The 22,282-nt window shown below is 44.1% G+C and overlaps 1 protein-coding gene across 8 annotated transcripts in view; it reads left to right on the top strand.

Annotated features, from left to right (window-relative positions):
- Positions 1-22,282, top strand: part of PCM1 (pericentriolar material 1) — a 1,333,387-nt gene that overhangs the window by 348,707 nt on the left and 962,398 nt on the right. For all 8 annotated transcript variants that reach the window (XM_086962572.1, XM_086962571.1, XM_086962570.1 and 5 more), the window contains exons 14-16: positions 1,485-1,624; positions 1,705-1,834; positions 14,836-14,976. In XM_086962572.1, coding sequence (XP_086818698.1) covers positions 1,485-1,624; positions 1,705-1,834; positions 14,836-14,976 — 411 coding nt within the window. The remainder of the gene's footprint in view (positions 1-1,484; positions 1,625-1,704; positions 1,835-14,835; positions 14,977-22,282) is intronic.

Genomic DNA, 22,282 nt, shown 5'->3' with positions numbered 1-22,282 from the left:
GGAGTATATGTGTCCATTTTATGTTTAGATATAGGTATACTATATCTAAAGCAAAGGTTGATTACACCACCTTGCCCCAGCTGATTGATCAGCCAGTTGTGTCAGATTTGGATGGCGAGTCAGAGGTGGCATAATACATGCTGCAGCCCCTGGTAGGCCTTGGGTTCACTTATTCCCTGGGTACCTATGGTACACTGTACAAGGACTTACAAGAGTGACCCAATACCAATTGGTAAATGCACCTAAAGTACATGGATGTCAATTTAGAACGAGAACAGCTAGGCTGTGGGTCTGATTAGCAGGGCCCACAGCCAGGGAAAGTTGTAAACCAGTGAAGCAAAAAGCAAAAATCTGGGGTGACCATAGGATTGCAGACCCTACTCTCCTACATATGTAACCTACAAATCTTGTAACATCTTGTCAGATGTTCTTTTGTTTTCTTTTTATCTTTCCCACCCCTGAGGAGTCGCAGAAACACTTTTCCAAATGCGATGAAACCCGTGTCGGCTGTCTGGTTCAGAGATCATTAAAAAAGTGAACTGTAGTGACCTATTGCAAGAATATCTTGTTTATTTCTGTTGGCTTTGTTCTGATGTATTATGTCTCTTCACTGACACAACTGTTTATTATTTCAATGTTGTGTGCATAAGGTATTCCTGTTAACAAAGTCTTCTACATCTGCCTTATCTAGGAGTGTTCCTGTTGAGACATTTGTAGAGCGGCAACTTGGGCCTCCCTCCAGACTTTCGCGAAGCATTACTGCTTAGATTCCGAAGTGAGGAGGGATGGTCACTTTGCGCGCTCTGTCCTACAGGATTTCTTAATATAGAAGAGTGGACACTCTCCTCCGAGAGTGGGACTGCTTTGGCATTCTATTCACAAGGTGAGGAATCCACTGGCAGATGTATCCATCAGAATACTGTGTATACTGTGCCTATTTATGTCGTCCTTCCGTGTGCCTCGGGGGCACGGAAAAAAGGGCGGAACTGACGTCATCACGCCGGCGAGGCTCTCTTATGGCTCCGTTGAAGTAAGCGAGGTCGCGAGCAGAGCCATGCCTCTGTGACATCGTCCTCGTCGGCGTAGAGAGCTACAAAACTTTCCGAATGCTGCTGGCGCAGGGGATATTCACAAGGTGAGGAATCCACAGGCAGATACTGTATTCACCAGAAAAAGCGTTACAGAAGGTAAGTAACTTGTTCAACACACCTTAACCCTTTGATTCATGAAACTCAGAGGGTGACCTAGTCCTTGTAGTGGCTCAGTGACTAAATCATTTACCCAATCAATACAGAGGGAACCCTACAGATACCAAATTGCCAAGCTTATACTACAAATCTCAGTTGCTAATGTTTTTCTAATGATGTATGGATGATTAAATCAGCCCACTGCAATTGACGTTACCTTCATTTGTTACGATTTAGGAATTTCTTTTGTTGTATGCTACTAAAGTTTATGTAAAAAATACTTATTTCTAATTTTAGGATGGCGAAGAGGTAGATGCTTGTCCTGTCAATAGATTGAACCGTGTTGGTGATGTAGTGGCAGATGAACATCAGCCAAATAACATTAGGCCCAGTGCCTCAAAATCACAGAGAGATGTGGCTCTCAATGAAAAAGCAAGGTAAATATGTTCCTCTTTGTTTTTAATGGTTCTTTTAACAATTTACGTGATTTAAACTGAAAATAATTCTGATACTTTAGGGAGCAATTTTATGAAGCCAAACTTGAACAGCAGCAAAGAGAATTAAAGCAGCTACATGAAGAAAGAAAAAAACTTATCAACATACAAGAAAAGATTCAGGAATTGCAGAAGGCGTGTCCGGACCTTCAGGTAAAGAATTACACTTCATAAATGTCAAAGCAACCTATTTAATATTAACCTTAATGGGTCAGTAAGAAATGATGCAATGTCATGTGAGTCCCGTTTATGGGATCTTAATAAACATACTTTAATATTTGAATGTATGTGCAGCATCATGGAAACACAATTGTGTGTGTGAGAGTAGAGAAATAGATTCCACTGCAGCAATTAATGAAGAAGCTATTTATTCTGTAGGGCAATGTTTTGAATTGCTAAAACTGTTTACCTTGTTTAAAAAACCTGCCCAACTTTCTTCCCCAAAACTTGCTGATCCTGGGTATAATATTCTTGGTAAATTCCATGTATATTGGACAGTAGAACAAATGTTGTAAATGGGCATATAAAGTCAAAGGGCTGTGTGTGTGTAAGCTTCACTTAATATGAAGGGCTTGCACCAATTTAAAGTTCTTTTGTGTTAGTGTAAAACTGTGCATTATTTTGTATTTTATTTATAGAAGAGACGTTTTATTCGTTTATTTTGTTTCTGAACCATGTCATTCTAATCTACAATTCTCACAGAGAAAGTGTATGTCTCAAAAGCTAAAAGCTGACTTGTAAGCTTGTCTCGGTGCACATAGGTGTGTCTCCTAACTAATTAAATTAGGCAGGCCAACCCTAGACCTGGGTAACTCGAATTGGTTAAGCCCTCTGATCTTGCAAATCAAAAAACAACTAATTCAAACTCCCATACTCACCCTATTGACCATACTTTTCCACAGCACCAAATAAGACTCCAGTCTGCAATGGTTATGGTTAGTAATTCGTACCCTGAGCAATTGAAAGGCGCCATACAAGTGTTAAGTAAGAATGACTTAATAAAATTTGCTCAGTTGAGTCCATTCACCCTAGAGAGATAAATTGCCTCTTTTATTTAATGGTATTTATTTGGTCTTCTTAAGACACCCATACATTCACATTCAACCTGACTGGCTGATGAAGATTAAACAGATAATTACCAATCTCCAACTATCCCTCCCTCTCCCACTTTTCTTGTAGCACACTCAAATTGAATTCCCAAATGCACATGAATCAAAAGCTCTGTAGTAAAAGCATGCCCTCAACTTCAGTTCTTGTCTCATGTAGACTTCTTTGAATTTAATCCCTGAGGTCCCTGAACCAATTACATCATCTTTGCTGCTACAGTTGGAGTGTTGAGCTTGTTAGCTCTCTCTGTTTTGCAGGCAAATATGTCAAAAAAGGAGACCAGTCTGTGACTATCCTGTCTACATGTTTAAGGTGTAAATCTAATGCTATTTTGAATTGGCCACATGGTGTAGCCTGACATGTTCTAAGGAGACAAAGTGTTGTCCTTATAACCTGGAAGAGGCAACAGTTTGTAACTTGAATGCCAAGTACTGGAACAGGAGCACAGTATGTAGTGCTGAATTCCTTTCTGATGGCCACCTTTTCTCGAACTGGAGCTCCAACTTTTAGAAGCCAACTGGAAACTGGAAGTGGTTCTTCAGTACATGAAGAGGGAGATTTAGGCAATTGTTTTGCGAGATCGAGCATCACAGAACGTAACCATTGTGCTGTATTACAGGACCTAGTAATCTACATCAAAGATTGCGTCTGTCGCCACAATGCCATTAATCGTCAAGGTCTAGAACATACATTTTGATGCAAAGAGTACTTCTTATGGGGTCCTCCCACCCAGAGATCTTTTGGTTAGCCTATTTAATGCTCAACCAGCCACGCCATGTTAACAATATCCTAGCTGTCAAGGACTGCTTTAAGTCACGGTTAATTCTTTCTACAACATAATTGCCCTCGGGCCTATATGGTGAAGAATAATGCACTTGTACACCCATGGACTTCATCAAATCACAGTACACTTTAGAAGTGAAAGCAAGATCCTGGTCGGAGTGGAATGCACTGCAGGCATAAATCTTGATGGAGACTTGCAAGTCTTTTATAACAGTTTGAGCTGCAGCCAAACCCAGAGGAACCTGGAGCAAGAATCACCTGAAACCAATATAAATTTGAATGCAGTATCCAAAATCAGTGGAACGCAATGATCCAAGTGAACACAGCAAAATGACTTGCTGTACATAGAGATGTCTGCAGTGGACGAGACACAGAGTAAGTTTTGATTTAGTGACATGTGTCACAACTTAAACATATTTTCAGATTTGTTGGTATAAACCTTGCCACCAATATATTTTCTGTACCAGCAAAATAGTGGCAGCCACTTTGGCATGTGCGGAAGCTACGCATTCATGAGTGGCCATAATTAAATTAAACCTGTGGTCTGCGTTGGGAGTCACCTGATCCCCCAACTCCAGGAATAGTTACAAAAGGAACATTCTGGTTGTTCAAATGATTAGAATATTAAGGGGGAAAACCCTTTAGTAAAGGGCTGCTGTGTTCAAATGTATTCGCGGCGGCCATGATATTGTCAATAAATTGTGGTTTAAGAGTAGATTACGGCTGGTATTCTAGCTGTGGCTACTGCAGATCTGGCTGCTTCATCAGCCAAAGAATTCCCTACAGTGTGTGCTCCCACATGTTGATGACTCAATGTTTGTATGACATTCGTGTGTGGCAACAAATCCTTAAGATAAGCCATTTTCAACCAAAGTAGTTTGTACTGAATTCTGCTACCGTTGGATTTTCTGAAGTGATTTTATTGCCAAAAATGTAAATTATCATTAAAGGATTGTACACAATAATTCGAATCACACACTATAAGTGTGGTGAAATCGGGATTCGTTTACTCCAGTGTAAGAATTAAAGACTTCAGTTCAGCCAACTGTGCAGTTCACTCTCCGTGAGACTGTGTGAGTATTTTGTGTATGAAAAACGCCATCTGAAGTAGTGCCAATAACGATGGCGCATGTAGCAGAATACTGTTTCTTAGAACCTGTAGCAGGTTGTGAGAAACCATCAGTATAAATAATATATCTATATTGATCAAGAGGCCGAGCTGAAGAAGGAAAAGGATAAACATTGTGTTTGTAACGATGGGTCAAAGACTAAGTCTACATCCATGGCTGTCCAGGGCATAACCCACTGTATCCATCGAGGATGGAAGGATTTTGCTTTAGGAATTCTGGCTTTGATGAAGGCCCCTGTGACGGGGTCGGGGATTCTGACCCTTCCGGCTTACCTGTTTCGCCTCTCTTTGAACAGCATTCTGGGACATGGCGGCGCAGTGAAGAGCCCTACGACTCGGAACCAGAAGACGATGGCGAATCCTGCTACTTTAACTGGGCGGAGTTGGACAATGAACACGACACCGGTTACGCCCACTCAGTTCCGGTAAAAGCCGCCCAGGACTGCTCACAGGTGTGTATTACACCCGGAGGTGAAGGAGGATTGCACGTCGGACGAGGACGAGAAGAAGACGGTGACGGAGGATTGCACGTCGGACGAGGACGAGAAGAAGACGGTAACGGAGGACTGCCCCTCGGACGAGGACGAGAAGCAGACGACAGGAGTCCGAGAGAACAGTCCCAGGAGCAAGAAAGGTCTACAGAGCAGGAACAGAATCCCGAAGAAGGAGACGTGAGGACCAGGGAAAACGGAGGACGTAAAGAAGAAAACGACAAGCCAGGAGGCCAACAGGAAGGCGCTTCGCCCAGCCACACTTCATCGAGGGAAGTGTGGCTACCAGAGGTACGATCACGGCTTTCAGGCTGGGCGGGATTTAAGTGGGTTAAACCACGAAAGTAAAACCCTCACTCACCCTATGCACTTCCCTTCCCTCACTACCCAACACTAGACGGCGAATTGTGCACGTGTGAGTCCTCACCCCCTACCCTGTGTGTTGGTCCAAAACCAGAAAACTAAAACGCTGTTCTCTTTCCTTCCTACCCGGCGGAGTCGTTCCGACATCGTGGAGGTGAACGCCTGGACCACCAGTCCCAGAAGCCCTCGGGACGCTCGACGAACAGCTGTGGAAAAACGCTACCAGAGACTCACCGACGAGGCCGAATCAACGTTGCCGTACTACAGGAAAGCAATACGTCGAAAACGTATATTTAAACCAATAAAACCAGCGTTACCCAGAGTACCAGTGTCTGTAAATCTATTAGACGGAGTTGTAGCTGCCGCCACGAACCCCGCTAGCGTACAGGTTAACCCCGAGGTGCCACAGCCCCCAAGGCTGGACCTGGAGAAACGACAATAATGAGTTAGGCCTGAACAAACTGCCTTCTTTGAGGATGGCCATCTGCACAGCAGTCAGTATTTGTTTTCAGCAGAAGCAAAATGCATCTCTGCAGTGGAATAAAAATGCAATTTATCTACTATTGGGACCGTTTCACCTTTGTTAAAGGTGACATGTAAATCCAATTGCACCTAGCAAAACGCGGATGACTAAATTCATGGTATTGACACACGTATGTAAGTGGCATATTTCAAGTAAGTCCAATTATAAAGATCTGAGGGTGTCATTGTGTTTTGACATCCAGCATGAACCTGAAAAATTGTGGTGTATTAATGCATAAAGCAGTTTAATACATCAGGTATGCATGTTCTGCCAAAAATTTCAAAATCCTAGCAGGGATTGTAACTGTTTAAGTGTACTTGGTGGCTGCAATCAAGCACAACTTTCAAGAAAGTGAGGGACCAGACTCTTTCCTTTATGTGTTAGTTAATATACTAAAAAAGGAAACTCAGAAAAGCTATGTTTGATTTTATTTTATTTTTTAAAGTTCAACTTGTAGCCAAGTTCAGCAAATCGCAGTATTATGCAATCACGCTTTCCAGATGTTGGTTTAATTCATTGCCTGTTAGGTAGACGGCTACGAAGGACAGAGCATCAAGGTCAATTTCATGAAGAATTGGCACAATTTGTGCTGCAATAACTTCCGGGCTGGTGTTCTAGTCCAGAGGAAGTCGGGCATAGCGCTAAATGCAGATCAGACTCGGCTCTCTTGAGCAAAACTGTGACCGAAAAAAAATTGGAAATGGTCAAAGCGGTTTTTCATTTTTTACGGACCACATTATTAAGTGCTCTACTGTGGATATTTTTCACCGTAATTGTGCATGTATGACTGTTCAAGTGTCTATAATCTAAGTAAGACAATGCAATAGGAATGATTTAGTTTCATAATAGTAAAAAGTGTATTATTCATTTGAGAGATACAAGGTTCTATTGCCCCCTGGTACTGTAGTTTGGAAAGAATTTCCTTAACAGGTGCTTTTGAGCCCGTTTAATAGAATACTGTGGTCGAACTGGAGGTGTGAACCTTATAGAAATAAAATAAGGGGAATCCTTAACCCAGCCAGTACGTTTACGATAAAGAGCAGGGGCCAAAGCATGGGGGCCATTAAGATGCGTAAGCTTGCTTGACTATGTCAGGGGCGAGGTGTGAGAAGGAAGGGAGAATGATATCACCACCTTGGGAGCATGCAAGAACAAAAGGTGGGGGCCAATTAACCTCCCCCAAGAGAATGTTGTAAGTAGTAGTTAAGTTGTCCCAGATTAATTTCTTTAATGATGCATTTAACATCCCAACATCACCTTAAATCTGAATATCCAAATTATGTAGTCTGTCTAGACAGGCTAGTCGGGTGTCAGCGTTTTCAATCGTGATAAATGTTTCAGTTGCCTTTGCTACCAGAAATTGGTGGAGATTCCTGCGTACTATGGTGACTTCTGGTGCACTGTTGAGGACAGTCAATGTGAGAAGTTGGCCTGATATATGATGCTCACTAATTCTAGTGGTCACCTTGTATCAGTCCAAACAACCCTTATGGTGATTGGTTGTAAGTCAACCTTATAGACCAGATATCCTAATGGTAGCATGGACAAAGCAGTCTTAGGCTAAACTCTTTTGACATGTGAAGCCAGCTGTTTTACCACATATAACCCCTTGAATACCAAATGAAAGGACACCACACAGGTTATGAAAATAAACAAGATATTTATTAACTAACATACACCTCTGAACTCTTTATGAAGGCAGAGGGCTAAGCACATGACAAGACTCTTAAGAAAAATATGTTTAAGTTACACAATTACAATGTTGCCCTAGGGGCACAACAGACCATATACTAAACAAGTGGTATAAGGAAGTCGATAGAAGGAATGGAGCTGTCCAGAGGCTGTAGGATCGCTGGCACTACACTACCCTAACTTTAGGTAAGTAATAGGAGGCCCACGGAACGCGTGTGCAGAGTGTGAACTCACACGCGAGATGCGTAACAACGTCTATGGACAGTACAGTTCAAGAAAAAGGTGAGTACGGACAATCCTGACTAGTTAGGACTAAAACGACTGTGAAACTGGACACTAGGAGAGTCCATCTATCCTTGAGCACCGAAATGCTCTTGTTACCTCACCCACGGGCTGCGGGTCCATAGGTGCGAAGTCGTGTCGGGTTTCTGCGTTGAAGTCTATGGAGCCTGAAAGAAAAGATGCTGCAGGCGACCAGTAAGAAGATGTCCGGTGTGATCCAAGGGTGGATCAGGAATGCTGAAGACCTGAAAGCAGAGGGGATAATGTTCAAAGTCACTAGCCAGTGACTGGAGTGGAACCAGGAATGAACCAGATGCTGTTGTCGCGATCAGGTGAAGAGTGGACGCATGACTCTGCAGCCACGTAGACCAGGTGGTGTCTTCGACGACCAGGATGTAGGCACGAGCTGTCCCACGCAGGCTCTCGCTGTCGGCGGTGTTGGTTCCGGATTCGGCGTCAACAGGCCTTGGCAAAGGCAACCCACGCGGTGAGTGGAAAAGACGTCTGGTGCGGACCAGGAGGGTCCGGGGTGCTTCTCCTTTGCAGGGAAGCAAGGGCCAGTCTGGAGCAACCAGACCAGCAGCGTTGATGTCGTGGATCGTCGTCTAGGAGGCCACTAGCCAGCCGGCAAGTGACCATCAAACAGGCAGAAGGGCCCCACACAGATCTCGTGGATGCTGGAGGGCTGGTCTTCGGTGCAGGAGCTGCTCGGGGCTGGGGCTTCTCAATCCCCAAAGCACTTCGTCGAGGTTACCTCAGAAGTCGTGCTGGAAGCGAAGCGAAGTGCAGTTTCTCCAAGATGGCCGGTCCCACGTGTCTCGTCGCACCCACGGATCTCAGCTGTGCTACAGATGTGAGTTGAGGTCGGAGAGGTCTGGGAATCCGGGTTTTGTCGGGCTCGAAGTCTGGATCCTCGAGGGAAGACTAAAAAGTGAAGCCGCTGGACGCTTGATGGTGCCTGCTTGTGCAGGGTGGACACTCCTTGCCCACAAGGGAGATTTCTTCAGTCTTCTGTGTAGAAAGTCGAAGTCCAGAGTTGCTTCTTGTAGAATTTCAGTTCAGGATTAATCTGATTTGGAATGGGACCAGCTCCTACCTTTATCCTGTTGAAGGGGGCTGTACTATCACTAGGTCCCTCCTATGGGTGGGACCAGGAAGGGGGGAGGTTACACCCCCTATCCTTTGTCCGGTGTCGCGCCAGAGCAGGGGCTGGAGTGCCCCAGCAACTGGTTTGAACCAGTGTATGCATAGGGCACCTTGTGTGCCCCAGGCATGTCTCATTTCTTTCAGCCCGATCCTACCTAACACACAAAATCCTGTCTGGGGTGGTGCTAGCACCTCCCAAGGCAGGAAACCCTTTGCCCAAGCCTCCTTCGCTGGAAGGACTCCCAGCAGCAGGAGGTCAGACTTGTGTCTGTGGTGGCAGCATCCATTTTGTGATGCTGAGGCTCGAGTTAACTTTAACCGGGGTTCACAGTTAGGTACATGTCGTGTCCCTCAAAAGGGTGGAATGCTCCCCCTGTTGCCAGAACTGGTGAGGGGTAGTATTCCAATTCGTATGACACCTTACTCGACATGTTTTGATAATGCTATGCCAAAGTTAGCAATAACCGTGAGGTTATAATGCACTTAAGAGTATATGGTATAGCGTTATCATGGAAACAGCTAAAGGACTTGGTTCCGAAAGCTGTAGACAGGCTCAGCTCATGCCAGAGCACTATCTCACATAATTCCAGGCACTCTGCCTTCAGGATTGATAAGGCCTGCTATAGGAGTGACTTATAGGAGTATATGTGTCCATTTTAGGTTTAGATATAGGTATACTATATCTAAAGCAAAGGGTGATCACACCACCTTGCCCAGCTGATTGATCAGCCAGTTGTGTCAGATTTGGATGGCCAGCCAGGGGTGGCATAATACCTGCTGCAGCCCCTGGTAGGCCCTGAGTGCACCTATGCCCTGGGTACCTAAGGTACACTGTACAGGGGCTGATAAGGTGACCCTGTATCCAATTAGATATGCACCTAAGGTACATGGAGTCCATTTTAACAGAGAGAGCAGGAAGCCTGGGGTCCTGAATAGCAGGATCCCAGGCCAACTATGTCGAAAACCAGCGAAATACTAGGCAACAAGTTGGGGGTAACCATAGTCAGATATCCACCTTCCTACAGTCAACACCCAACTCCTGTTTAGGAGGGGGGTTCTCACAGTCTGTGGCATATTTAGAAGGTGAAGCTGCAAACTTCTTTTTCTGAAAAGGGGCATTATATGGAAAGGTCGACCCTCCTTTATATTCTCGTCAGACGAGCGTTCTCTTGTTGTTTTCACGTACTCTTATCTCTGTCCAAATCGTTCTTCTCTGTTGTACTGTTGGTCCTTAGAGTCATGGAAGGAACGAGGAGATAGGGGATCAGGAATCTGATACCTATCAGAAGTCTTGATTTTAGTGTCAATTAATCAAAAGGGAATGGACACTGGTGTCTACTAAACCTTCGGTTAGTCTTTGAAAACCCTCATAGACAGCCTGATTTAGTCGATGCGGTGTATCTTTTATCCGCCCCGTCAGGCGTCCTGGCATATTCATAGGGTAGTCAAATAACGTGCGGTATGCCTGCCTCACCCGAGGCTACCTCTGGTCCAGGTAGAAGTGTCCAGAAATAATAGGAAAGGGAAAAATATAAAAACAGTGTGTCACCAAAAAAGAATTTTTAATGAAAAGGTTGGCACTGTTGTTAAAAAAATCGATATATATGTAATCGGGCAACTAGATTACCATATATCTATATATAAATATGGATGCGTCAACATGTTTCAGCTCTATGAGCCCAGCCGGGTCTGTAGAGCTTTCGTCAGGACAAAAAGACAAAAATACATACACAGAAGGTACTTACACAACTTGTGTAGGTTCCTATAGCTATTATGGAATTTCTTATACAGTCACCTATAATGTGGGAACACAAACCAATACACTATATTATGGTATGTTAAATGCGGTGAGTAGGCATAATACTTTTCTTAAAGCACACAGACTAGAATTACTAGTAAAAGGTATGCACCTAATTGTAGATACATTAATAGTGAGAAGGAAGGAGGGCAGGGGATAAGAGGTTTCAAGTCTCTAAACACAGAGAGGAGGCTACTTGTGCAATTCGTGCTTATTGGTGGGGTATTACTTCTGGAAAATTCGACTGGCCAAAGCCGAGATTTGCTAATAAGAGAACGGAAAACATCAAAGACGTTCTGGTCCATACAAGACCAAAGAGAAAACAAATCCAGTCCATCACTAGAGATGTCAGGATGGAACCTGTAGTTGGCCACTATCCATGTGGCACTTGCGGAGTATGTAAATTCACAAAACCAACTAAAACCTTACAATTGACCGATACTCTAAAATGGACCCAAAAGCAACATACTAATTGCAACTCAACACATCTAATCTACATGGTCACCTGCCCCTGCAGACGTCAATATATAGGTATGACCTGCAGAAAAATCAAGTTACGAATTGGAGAACACAGGAGCAATGTCAGAATGAAGAAAAACACCACGAAGCTCTGCACACACTTCGTGGAAGCAGGACATACCTGTGATGAGTTGAGCTGGACAGTACTAGAAATGCTACAAGACAAGAACAACAACGCAGAGCAAGGTCTTTTTGAAAAAGAACAAAGGTGGGTGGACCGTCTTGGCACCCGTATATCAGGGATGAATGATCATATTCCCAGGATGCTTCTTCACCTTTAACATTGGAAAACATTATTTTGTAGAGAATTTTACACAAGTTTATCCTCCAATCTAGGGTAGGGCCTGCCCCACTTTCCTTCTGAATTTGTTTGAGGACCCTTAGTAGAATGGCAATCTAGGGATTGCCATAACAAAGTTAGCAATGGCAAAAGCAGTCCCCAGGTATTGCAGTCAGAGAGAGCGGGAACCAGTCCAACGGGGAAGCTCATTGTTAAGATTCTGTGCTTGTCTTGTGGTTCCGTAAGGCAAAACACAGCTTTGAGTTGATAGATTGTTTCGGGGTGAGGGGGGGAGGCAATCAAAAATGGTATTTCCTCACAATTTGTGGATCATTTGCCCTAACGTGAATAAGCAATGACAGGACTAATGACAGGGGCTGCATGCAACTGGGCTTGCGCTTGCTGGCTAGGTTTAGCCGGACCAGCTAGCAAAGTATGTGAAATATACTGAGTAAGATGTCTATATTGGACGACAAGAACATTACCCAAATCAGGATATGGGGTATAACCTGCAAGTGGTGGCCACGTGGTCCCTTCTTTACTCATAGGGCCCATCTGAACTGTTCCAGGGACATGGGGAAGGGTGCCATTAAACCAAGTCTGGTGTTCCCAGACAGTAAGAGTAATTTCAACAAGTGCATCTGGTCGATACGCAGAATGAGCCTGGGGCGTAGTATATTCATGAAATGTATCCTCATTAGCGTCCACAGCCGGAAATGTTACCCAGGAATAGAAAACTTCAAAGCAGAATGAGGTGTCCCCCTCTAAAACAAAAATCACAGGAGCTCCAGCATTAGGGACTCCATGTTATATCAAACGTTGAGTTAAGGCTGGATGGCAGTCAACAGCAGTAGCAACGGGTTGCGACATAATTAATCAGTAATGGATTCAAAGCATAGTACATACAGGGTGTAAACCTTTTAATAGTCAAGCTTGAAAAACCAACAGAACAAGGTGTTTCCTAAAAAAGGGTGGAGGACAAATACCTAACACTATGGACATCTCCAATAGAGAGCTGCAAGTGTATTGTGGAGAGCTGCAAGGGTATTGTGGACGAGCACAAGTAGTACTCTGGGCTCCCGCAAGGAAGTAACCGACCAAAAGGTTGGTGGCACCATGTTGCAAGGATTCTGCTCTGAAACAGAACTATGCTTGGAACCATAGAACATCAGTATGTGGGAACTGAGTCACCATACAACTTCAGTATTTTTGAGCCTGAGTCTGACTACCTACAGTACCTCACTTGCCCTACTAACCTTACCAGAAAAACAAATCGATTGTAACCCCAGAACACAACACTTCACTCTTGACCATCTTGAAGATCACGGTAACGGAACACAGCCTTTCGCTTTCTCACTCGTACTTGTCCACAATAAGATGTACAAGATGTACAAGAGATACAATGGAAGTTTAGAGTATTTATTTAAACTATTGTGCTATAAAATGCAGTATTTGTGCCACGATTAGAAAACAGATGCATACCAAAAATACTCTTAGTATGGTTAATAAACCACATGCCATATTATAAGACCAATTAGCCTCCCTCCACCCCCTTTTCATACTGAAGCTAAATGATAAAGATCCCTGGGTTTAGTGACAGACTCTGTATCTTAGCATTCACAGATGGACGTTCTGCAGTGAACCAAAGGATTCATGACTCCGCATTGAGCATCCCAGGATGTTTTTGGTGACTAGGGTAGGACCATGCTGTTCAATTATTGCGGCCTGGCGGAGTGAGACCAAGGAGAAAACACCATGTAATGAAGCCAGGAAAGGATTGTGCATTGTGGCTTATTCTGATTCATGGAGGTGGCACAGAAGGATGTACACCCCCCATTAATTTCAGCAGTTTCTTGGTGACCATCCGCATGAAAGTCATAAACTTACACATAGTGATGCAGCAGAGATGCAAGGGGTGCTTTAAGTATACAGTAGATAGAAGGGATACAAAATCGATCTTTTTATTCTTGGGAATAAATACAACTGCCAGGCTGTTGAAAAATGTTTCAGAGTAATCTTCTCTTCAGTCTCTATCTGCACGCTTGTCAACCTAAGGAAAGTTATATTAAGAAAGCATGAATCGCACACATCTATGACAGCAAACCGGTTGTGTTGCTTAGACAGTTAATCAATCAGATCTAATTGCCAATCAACAAGAAGACTTTCCCTCTAGCTATTAAAAAAGCACAAGGATTGGTTGTTTCACACAGAGCTGAGTTTTTGCACAGGATGTCCTTCCTGAAAAAACATAATATCATTAGCAGTCTGGGTCAGGCAGCTGGGAAAGTAATGACATTGCTGGCAATGACCACTTATTGCATTTATCTAGTACACTATCCTATGATGTGTATGTCAGCAGAACAGTAGTATACACACATACACGTCACAAATGCAGGGTGATTGGCATGTTCTTTTTGGTTGTTATAGTAATAGTAAAAAAGTGCCCTTGCATTGGTGGTATGCACATTCTATCAGGGTTGAGTTTTCACAGACCCTCAATTGTAGGTGTCCATTATTAGGGGCAAATTCTTGGCAGGATGGCAAGCTTATATTCTCGGCTTGAGGACTAAAGGGCAGGTGGGAAGCCACAGTAGCCATACAACATGCAAATGTGTTGAAACTGAAGACTGTTTATGGCCATAGTCTTTAGAGCGTAGCATTCAAAATGTGGTGATGATCACAACAGACCGTAAAACAACTGTCCTGGGGGCTCAAAATATGTCCTTTCTCTCTGAACTTTGGACTTATGCATACAGTAGAATATATCCCAAGATTGAAAGAGGTGCCAGATTATTTGAACTATCTGTTCCAAAAATGTGATCTTGATCATGAAATGTAGGAGACATTCCTTTTGTTTCAGTCTGTCATCTGTTCCGAGACTACATTGCTATGGCTTCTAATGTTCATAACAGTACATAAGTTTACTCTTTTAAATCAGGCAAACTTAATTGAAATTGATTTCAGCCTTTTTGTCCATCACCCTCTGGTCAGAAGACTGCTGCCCTCCTGTTTACTGTATATTTTCATTTTTGTTTCATTAGTTATCAACTGCTAGCACTGGAAATTATCAAGCTTCAAGCCAAGCCCCTGTTGCAGCTTCAACTCCAGCAGAAAATAAAGACTGTGAAATGATGCTTCAGACCATTCCGGATCCTGAAGATTCAGAAGCTGTCGACAATGAGGTGGAGTATGCTTTAACATTATTGACTGCGCTATTGTAAATTCAGTTTTTGCATCTTGAACCAATTCTAGATTTTCAGGCTAAGCAATAATCTGTCACTTAGTGGTGGGCGCAGAAAAGCTTTTTGACATGAATTTGGTTTTGGGTGTTGACAGTAGATAGTGTTAGTATGCTGTTGACCCAACTCGAAGTACCCACAGTTCATCTGCTAGTTTTAGATTTTGATTCTGCCATTGAGTTTCAAATCATATTCCTAATTGGGAATGAAATTTGTAGAATGTTTCAGAAATCTCTGAAAATGGGATGGTTACCCAGCTCCAGCAAACATTCCAGAACAAGACTCAAATGACATTGCTGATAGTGAGTCTTTATGTCTGCATGCCATTCATGCCGATGACTTGGATTGTCCTATGGGGTACAGGTCATATAGAATGAGTTAACATTTGTGTTTTGTGTGCTTTCTTTATCTGATTTCAACGAGTACTTAGACAGGATACCTTTTAGGTTCTGAAAACAGCAGTGACAAAGCAAGGGTGCCATGGTCCACTGTGAAGGCTTGGAAAATTGCCACCTAATCACCAAGTTGAGTAGGAAAAGACATCTGCACTTGGAGATTTGCAGAACAACTCTTTGTCATGGTACTACTGCTCCCACTAACTGTTTTATAGCTACACAACTGTTTGAAGGGAAAAGTTACCGACAGGTCTCTGAAAGTCATTTAATTGAATTCTCCCTGGGCATAACTGCCCATTCATATACCCTGGCACATCATGAAACCTTGTCTTGTCCCATTTGGCTTACTCATTCTTATTTCATCTCTTCTCAAGAAAAGGACCTCCTCCTTCCTGAGATGATGGGAGCTTTGAAAGAGACACGTAGGAGAAAACTAGGAAGATGTGCATAGGGAGTATTGGTGGATGAAGGCTGGTAAGAGAGAGAAAGTGATCACTTTTTAATCAGTTATTAAGGACACAAACAATGATCCATGGACCATGTTTACATGGACCATCTCAGTAAACTGGGTTCGCTGTATACATTTGTCTGGACTCATGGCTCATCAAAGCCTGGTAGCTGGAGTTGGTGTCCCACCATATACTCTGGACAAGTTCACTGATGTTCAACTTGGAATTTTCAGTCAATTGTTGCAAATCTCACTTGAAGCGCTCCCAACGCATCCTGATCATTGGGATCATTTTTGTTTCCAGCTTTCCCTTTTCAACTGAGGATACGGGACATTCAAGACATGGTTCCCGTGTTCCAGGAGGGAGCTCCAGTGACAGACCCCCAGGCCCTAGGTTTGCTTGGTCTTTTGGCTTCTTGTGTTTTCCTGGTCGCACAAGCAATGACTCCGGTATTAGGGAAACTTGCTGGAATCCATTGTAATCTCCAAAGACACTGCAATGGAGATGTTCTGGTGGGGAGCAGAGGTCAACCTCACTTGAGGTAGAACCTTTTGTCTCCTTTCAGCGATAATCGAAGTGGTAATGGATTCCTCCACCTTTTGGTAAGGTGCACAAGTGGAGTACCTGAATATCAAAGTCCTTTGGTTTCCAGAAGAGCTGAGGTAGCACATGAATATGGTGGAATTAGGGGCCATCCGGTTTACATTCAAAGATTTTCTCTCTTTCATTTAGGTCAGTCGACCCAGATCTTAATTGACAACTCAACTGCAATGCAGTATGTGAACCATTACGTGGAGTGGGGCCCCAGGCTCTTTGCCGAGAAGCCCGCTGGCTCTGGACATGGGTGCATTAGTACGGCATGTGACTGGTGGTTAGTCACTTGGCAGGCTACATGAACACCAGATCCGATAGCCCCAGTCTGCATCATATTGCCGGATACGAATGGAGTTGTCCCCCAGAGGTAGTCCAAGACGTTTTGACCTCTTGGGACGTACCTCAAGTGAATCTATTTATAATTCCGAGCAATGCTTAATGGTCAAAATTCTGCACTCTCCAGTATTCTGCTCAGGGAACCGTGGAGGACATTACAGTTGATGTGGAAGCTTCAGCTTCATGTTTCCTCCAATACTCTTGGTTCCTCAAACTGAGAAAGATTCAACAAGACTGGCTCCAAGTCATTCTCACCGCTCCACATTGGCCGAGAAGGGTGTGGTAGTCAGACTTTAGGACCTCATTAGAACACCTCTTCTTCGTTTTGCGCATAGAGAGGACATGTAGTCTTAATTAGTAGAGCTGATTCTCCACCCCAGTATTCCGAGGGTACACCTCCATGTGTGCCACCTTTTAGCTTTCACCAGATAAAGAAGACCTTATCCTTTCTGCATGTCTCCCTTCTACATAACCTGTGCAGCAGTGCGGTAGCTACAGTGAAGGGGTATCTTGCAGCCTAGTCAGTTTTTCTTTCTTTCTTCAGCGTTGGATTGGGTAGAGGATGTGGCCTTAAAGCTAGATCGGTCACTCTGAGCTGGGCAACTGGGTTTGAGTCTCTGTAGAGACGCTCACCATCCTTTGATTCTGAGCAAATCACTTAATCTCCCTGTGCCTAACGAAAATGAATGTGTCTGTCTGTCACGCAACTGGTGCTCATTTAAAGCATTTTAATACCTTCGGGTCTAGTTCGGGCTATATAAAACTCCCCATTAAACTCTGTTATATAGTCACAAAATTGAAGCATTCCCTGTCATCTGGCTGCGAATCCCCGGTACACTAACATAGTAGGATACAGTGTAAAATATACAGCATACTATATACAGTTAAGAAATAGCCATAGGCCTAAAACAGCATAGAATCTTTTGTAACACATCCACCTTTTTTGAAAGAACCCAAACTTCAGCCAGTGAGGTAGAAGCTTAAGCCCTTCTACTCCACCTAGAGGCTACCGTAGCTCAGATTTCTAGTGTGTGTGTGTGTGTGTGTGTGTGTGTGTGTGTGTGTGTGTTCGTGTGTGTGGGTGTGTGTGTGTGTGTGTGTGTGTGTGTGTGTGTGTCCGTGTGTGTGTGTCTGTGTCCCCCTGCTCTGACTCTTCAGTAAATCTGAAATTGTTGCTGTTTTGGTCTTCCCTGGGTTTAAACCAGCCCTAGCTTCAGCACTGAGATACTGTGCAATATCAGTGTATTTATTGCCTTTATCCACTTTATAAGGCGTCATTTTTAATAGGTTTTCAACTAAAACTCATAAGAACAGAGAAGGGAGGTTGGCGTTATTCCTTATATACAATGAGCATGTTACTACTCCTAATAGGGATGCCCCCTCTTAAGTGGAGGATTCTGTTAAAAGTGCTCCCCCAGCACTTCTTAGAAAACAGTGCACAAGTGGAGACTTGTTCAGTTTCAGAGCATAATTTATTTGGTAGTGTTTTCAGCCACCTCCTCTGGTTTTTCGCAGGATAAGCATAACTCAAGACACTATAGAGACAACAAGCTGGTAGTAAATTAGAAATCTTCAAAAGACTTATCTTCAAGGCATTATTGATGATGAAAACTTTGACGACGACCATACTGTTGTAGATGTCGACAACTGTTAACTCCTTGTCGACGAGGATAGTCGATGACTGCTCTATTAGCAGTGAATTCAAAAGATGTTTTTTCACCATTAATGGTGTCAAGTTTGCCTCTAGCTGAAATACTGCAATCACACCAAAAAGGCGAGTTTGGGATTATGCCTCCATGACTTTTTACAGCCTAACATATTTGGATGTAAAATATGTCCCAGATTTTGGAGAGGTTTGTCTCAAATTGATATGAGAGACTCTATGATGATGTTATTAGCAACCAAATGTGGTTCATGTGCCAATGGCCTTTTATCAACATTGCAACAGATGATGGAAACTTTAAATAAGTTATTACCACAGCAACCAGCCGATAATCCTAAAATGGTGTTAACCTGCTACATCTAATCTGCCATCCCCTCTCCTATCTGCTCCTTTGCCAGTTTCACCTCATCAGCAACCATTGCTACTACCTCCTCCACCACCACCAAGGGAACCATCTTCTAGATCTGTTTACAGAGAGCACATGGAACATTCGGATATGGATGGGGAGGAGGGTGAACTTTCCTCAGGTGTTTGAGGACAAGATGATAGACGGAAATTCATTGTCCCAAGTGGAAATGATTGACAACCGAATCCACTGGATTCTACAGATAATATCTCTAGATTTCATTCATCAATAGAGCTGCCAAGAAATTCAACCTACCAAAGATGTCTGTAGATCAACCATGTTTTATTTATAACTTTAAAGAGCAACCTTGCAAGTCTGTTACAAGCATACCCATTCTCCAGTATTTGGGGTGTCTTTCATAAATTCACATGCCTGAATCATTCCCAGTCGTCGGAGTGGGAGTCCCACGGTATATAAAAAGCAATAATATGCCTGTAATAACCAAAAAACCTTGGTAATAACCAACCAGGAAGTAAAGTAGCCCTAGCTACAGGAGCTAAAGCTTCCACACTCATGACTATCCTAGTCATTATGTTAGACCAAATTGCAGCCAATCAGGCAACAGCACCCACGAGAATGTTCTCCTCAGAGGCTCAGGCTCTCAGATTTTCTACCGCACGCCGTGTGAAGGGGCTCTGCTCAGTTTCTTCTTACTTTGGTTGGTTTTTTAACCTTCAAAGGATGTCTACTTCTAAATCCCTTTTTAGGGCTTGTGATTCCTGTGTAAAGCTAAGGCTGTTAAAGGAGGATCCTCACAAAAAATGCATATACTGTCTGTATCCAGATCATGCGGCGAAGGAATGTAAAATCTGTAGAACCTTCCCTCAAAAGACCCTCAGGGACAGAGAGGGTCGTCTGCTCCTGTGGCTTCAGAGGATAAAGGACAAGGATAACCCTGTTTCAGAGGTAGGGAGCATTGCCTCAGGGTCTTCTGTCTCCTCAAGGAAGAAAAAATCTGAGGTTGAGTTGGCTTCTCCTAGGGCTAAATCTTTGAAAAAGGCCCAATCCTCTCAGGATTCTGGTTTGCCTTCTACCTCCAAGAAGGTGTCTCCACCTGTGACATCTGCGCCCTCAAGAAAATCTGGAAAATCTACAGTTTCCAAAGCACCTGCCCATAAGGTTTCACCTCGGGCCATGGCAGACTCAAGAGCAGCCTCATCGTCGCCATCTCTTCATGTGGTCACTTCTTCCACTTCAACGGTGACTTTCTCCTCACCAAAACCATCTATGGTGATGTCTTCAGCCTCCTCACCGTCGACGTTGGTTTACGCCCAGGTTAGACTCATCTCGTCGACGAAGATAGTCCCATCGATCGTCGACGGGAATCCGGAAGGTACCGTCGACGAGCTCTTCGACGTCGACTCAGGCGTCGACGACTCTCTTGCCGTCGACGAAGAAGACCTTACCGTCGACGACATCCCCGTCGGCGAAGCTACCGTCGACGTCTTCATCGACGACGAAATTACCGTCGACGACACCCTCGACGACGAAGTTGCCGTTGACGACCTCCTCGTCGACAAAGAAAATGAATCCGTCGACGAAGCTGACAACGCCGTCGACACCGTCGACGAAGAAGAAAACACCATCGTCGACGAGTTCATCGTTGATGAAGTCGCTACTGTCGACGGGCGCGCCGTCGACGACGGATCTAACAACGCAGAGGGAACCAAGCTTGTCATCAACATCGGTGGCTCCATCGACGCCCCCACTGTCAACCTGTACGGCAATGCAGGTGTGGTCGGCAGGAGCATCCACAATACCTTTGCCATCACCAGCTACCACTGCTTTGCTCCTACAGAAGCGTGGTTCATCCTCCACAGCTTTGTCTCCTTTAAAACTACCAGATAAATTGTTGGATTCTGAGGAAGAAGAATCCTACGAGGATGACACTTTTCGGGCGGCCAGGAGCCCTTCGGACTTGCTCATAAAAGTTCAAGATCTGGATCAAGAGGAGAAAGAGAATTTCCAGGAGCACGCTAGTCGGGAGACTGGGTCTACACCTGGCATGCAAATGCCTATGGATTTGTTCCAAAACCTCCAATATATGTTAAGCGATTATTATCGCAGGTTTCCACCTTCAGAATCGGGTGATTCTCATGTCTCTACGCCTAGGCCAAGAACATCTACTGCAACTTAAGGGCTTCAAGAATCAGTTTCTCAAGTGGCAGCGGAAGAAGCACGATCCGCCCTACCCTCTTCTCCAGTACCATCTCATCAGGCAGAGGGTGAAAATTTGTCGGAAGACGAACGAGAAGACAGTGAATTGGACGACAAGTCGGTATCGTCGGAGTGGGACGACTATCAGGCACAAACCCCTTCTTCAGCATCCCCGCCTGCGGCGGATTCTCCGCCGGTGGACATTGCCAGCTTCCATAAGATTATGGATCGAGCCACAAAAAGGTTCCTCATATCAATGGAGGCTAAACAAGAGGAATGCTTCCTCTGTGATTTTAAGGACTTGCCACAAAGACAAAGTTGGTCTATTCCAATCATTGACTTTATATGGAAGGAAGGTCTAAAGATAATGAAAACACCGAATTCTCTACCCGCAGTACTACCTTGGGTAGATAAAAAATATAGAGCACCTAGTTCATCACCGGCATGCCTGGTTGGTCAGGCTAAGACTGAGTCCGTAGTCACCCAGGCAGCACAAAGAAGAGCCAAGAATACATCTACACAGGTCTCTACTCCCCCTGATAAAGACGGTAGACGTCTTGACTCAATAGTGAAGAAGGTGTCAACTATTGCGGCAACCACGGTCCGAGCCGCAAATTCACTCGCAATACTTGGAAGGTATGATAGGCAGATGTGGTCCGACATATCGCCCTACATCGAGAAGCTTGCAGAACCGGTTAGAGCTGAAGCAAAAAAGATTCTACTAGAGGGAGAGAGCGTTTCCTCTGAAATAATTGATGCTGCAGTGGACGTGGCAGCCACAGGTTTTAGGCAGCTGGCGGGAGCAGCTGTTCTCCGGAGGCAAGGCTGGTTAAAGGCTACATTTTTTCGTCTAGAGGTCCAGACAAAGATCATGGACATGGCCTATGATGGAGAGTTCCTTTTTGGTCAACATGTTGACGAGGCATTACAATCCATAAAGAAGGACACAGAGACTGTACGGTCGCTGGGCTCTCTCCAGTTTCGGAAGTCTTCCTTTCGTGGCGGAAGAGGCAATTTCTCGAACAGAGGAGGTTATTCACAGCAACGCTCCTACAGTACCACCCAAGGAAATCAGAGATACCAGCCATACCGTCAACAAACATATGGCCAAAGGAGAAATAATTACTCTCAACCAAGAGGAAAGACCTCTTATCGAGGGAGAGACAACAAGAGCAAATGAGACACATCCTGCCACCACTTTGTCCCAGCCTGAAACAAAATGGAGTAAGAATATCCCGATATTACTCAA

The sequence above is a fragment of the Lissotriton vulgaris genome, chromosome 3_1 (genome assembly GCF_964263255.1).
Source record: "Lissotriton vulgaris chromosome 3_1, aLisVul1.2, whole genome shotgun sequence".
Classification (NCBI taxonomy): Eukaryota; Metazoa; Chordata; class Amphibia; order Caudata; family Salamandridae; genus Lissotriton; species Lissotriton vulgaris.
This window is presented reverse-complemented; position numbering and strand designations above follow the sequence as displayed.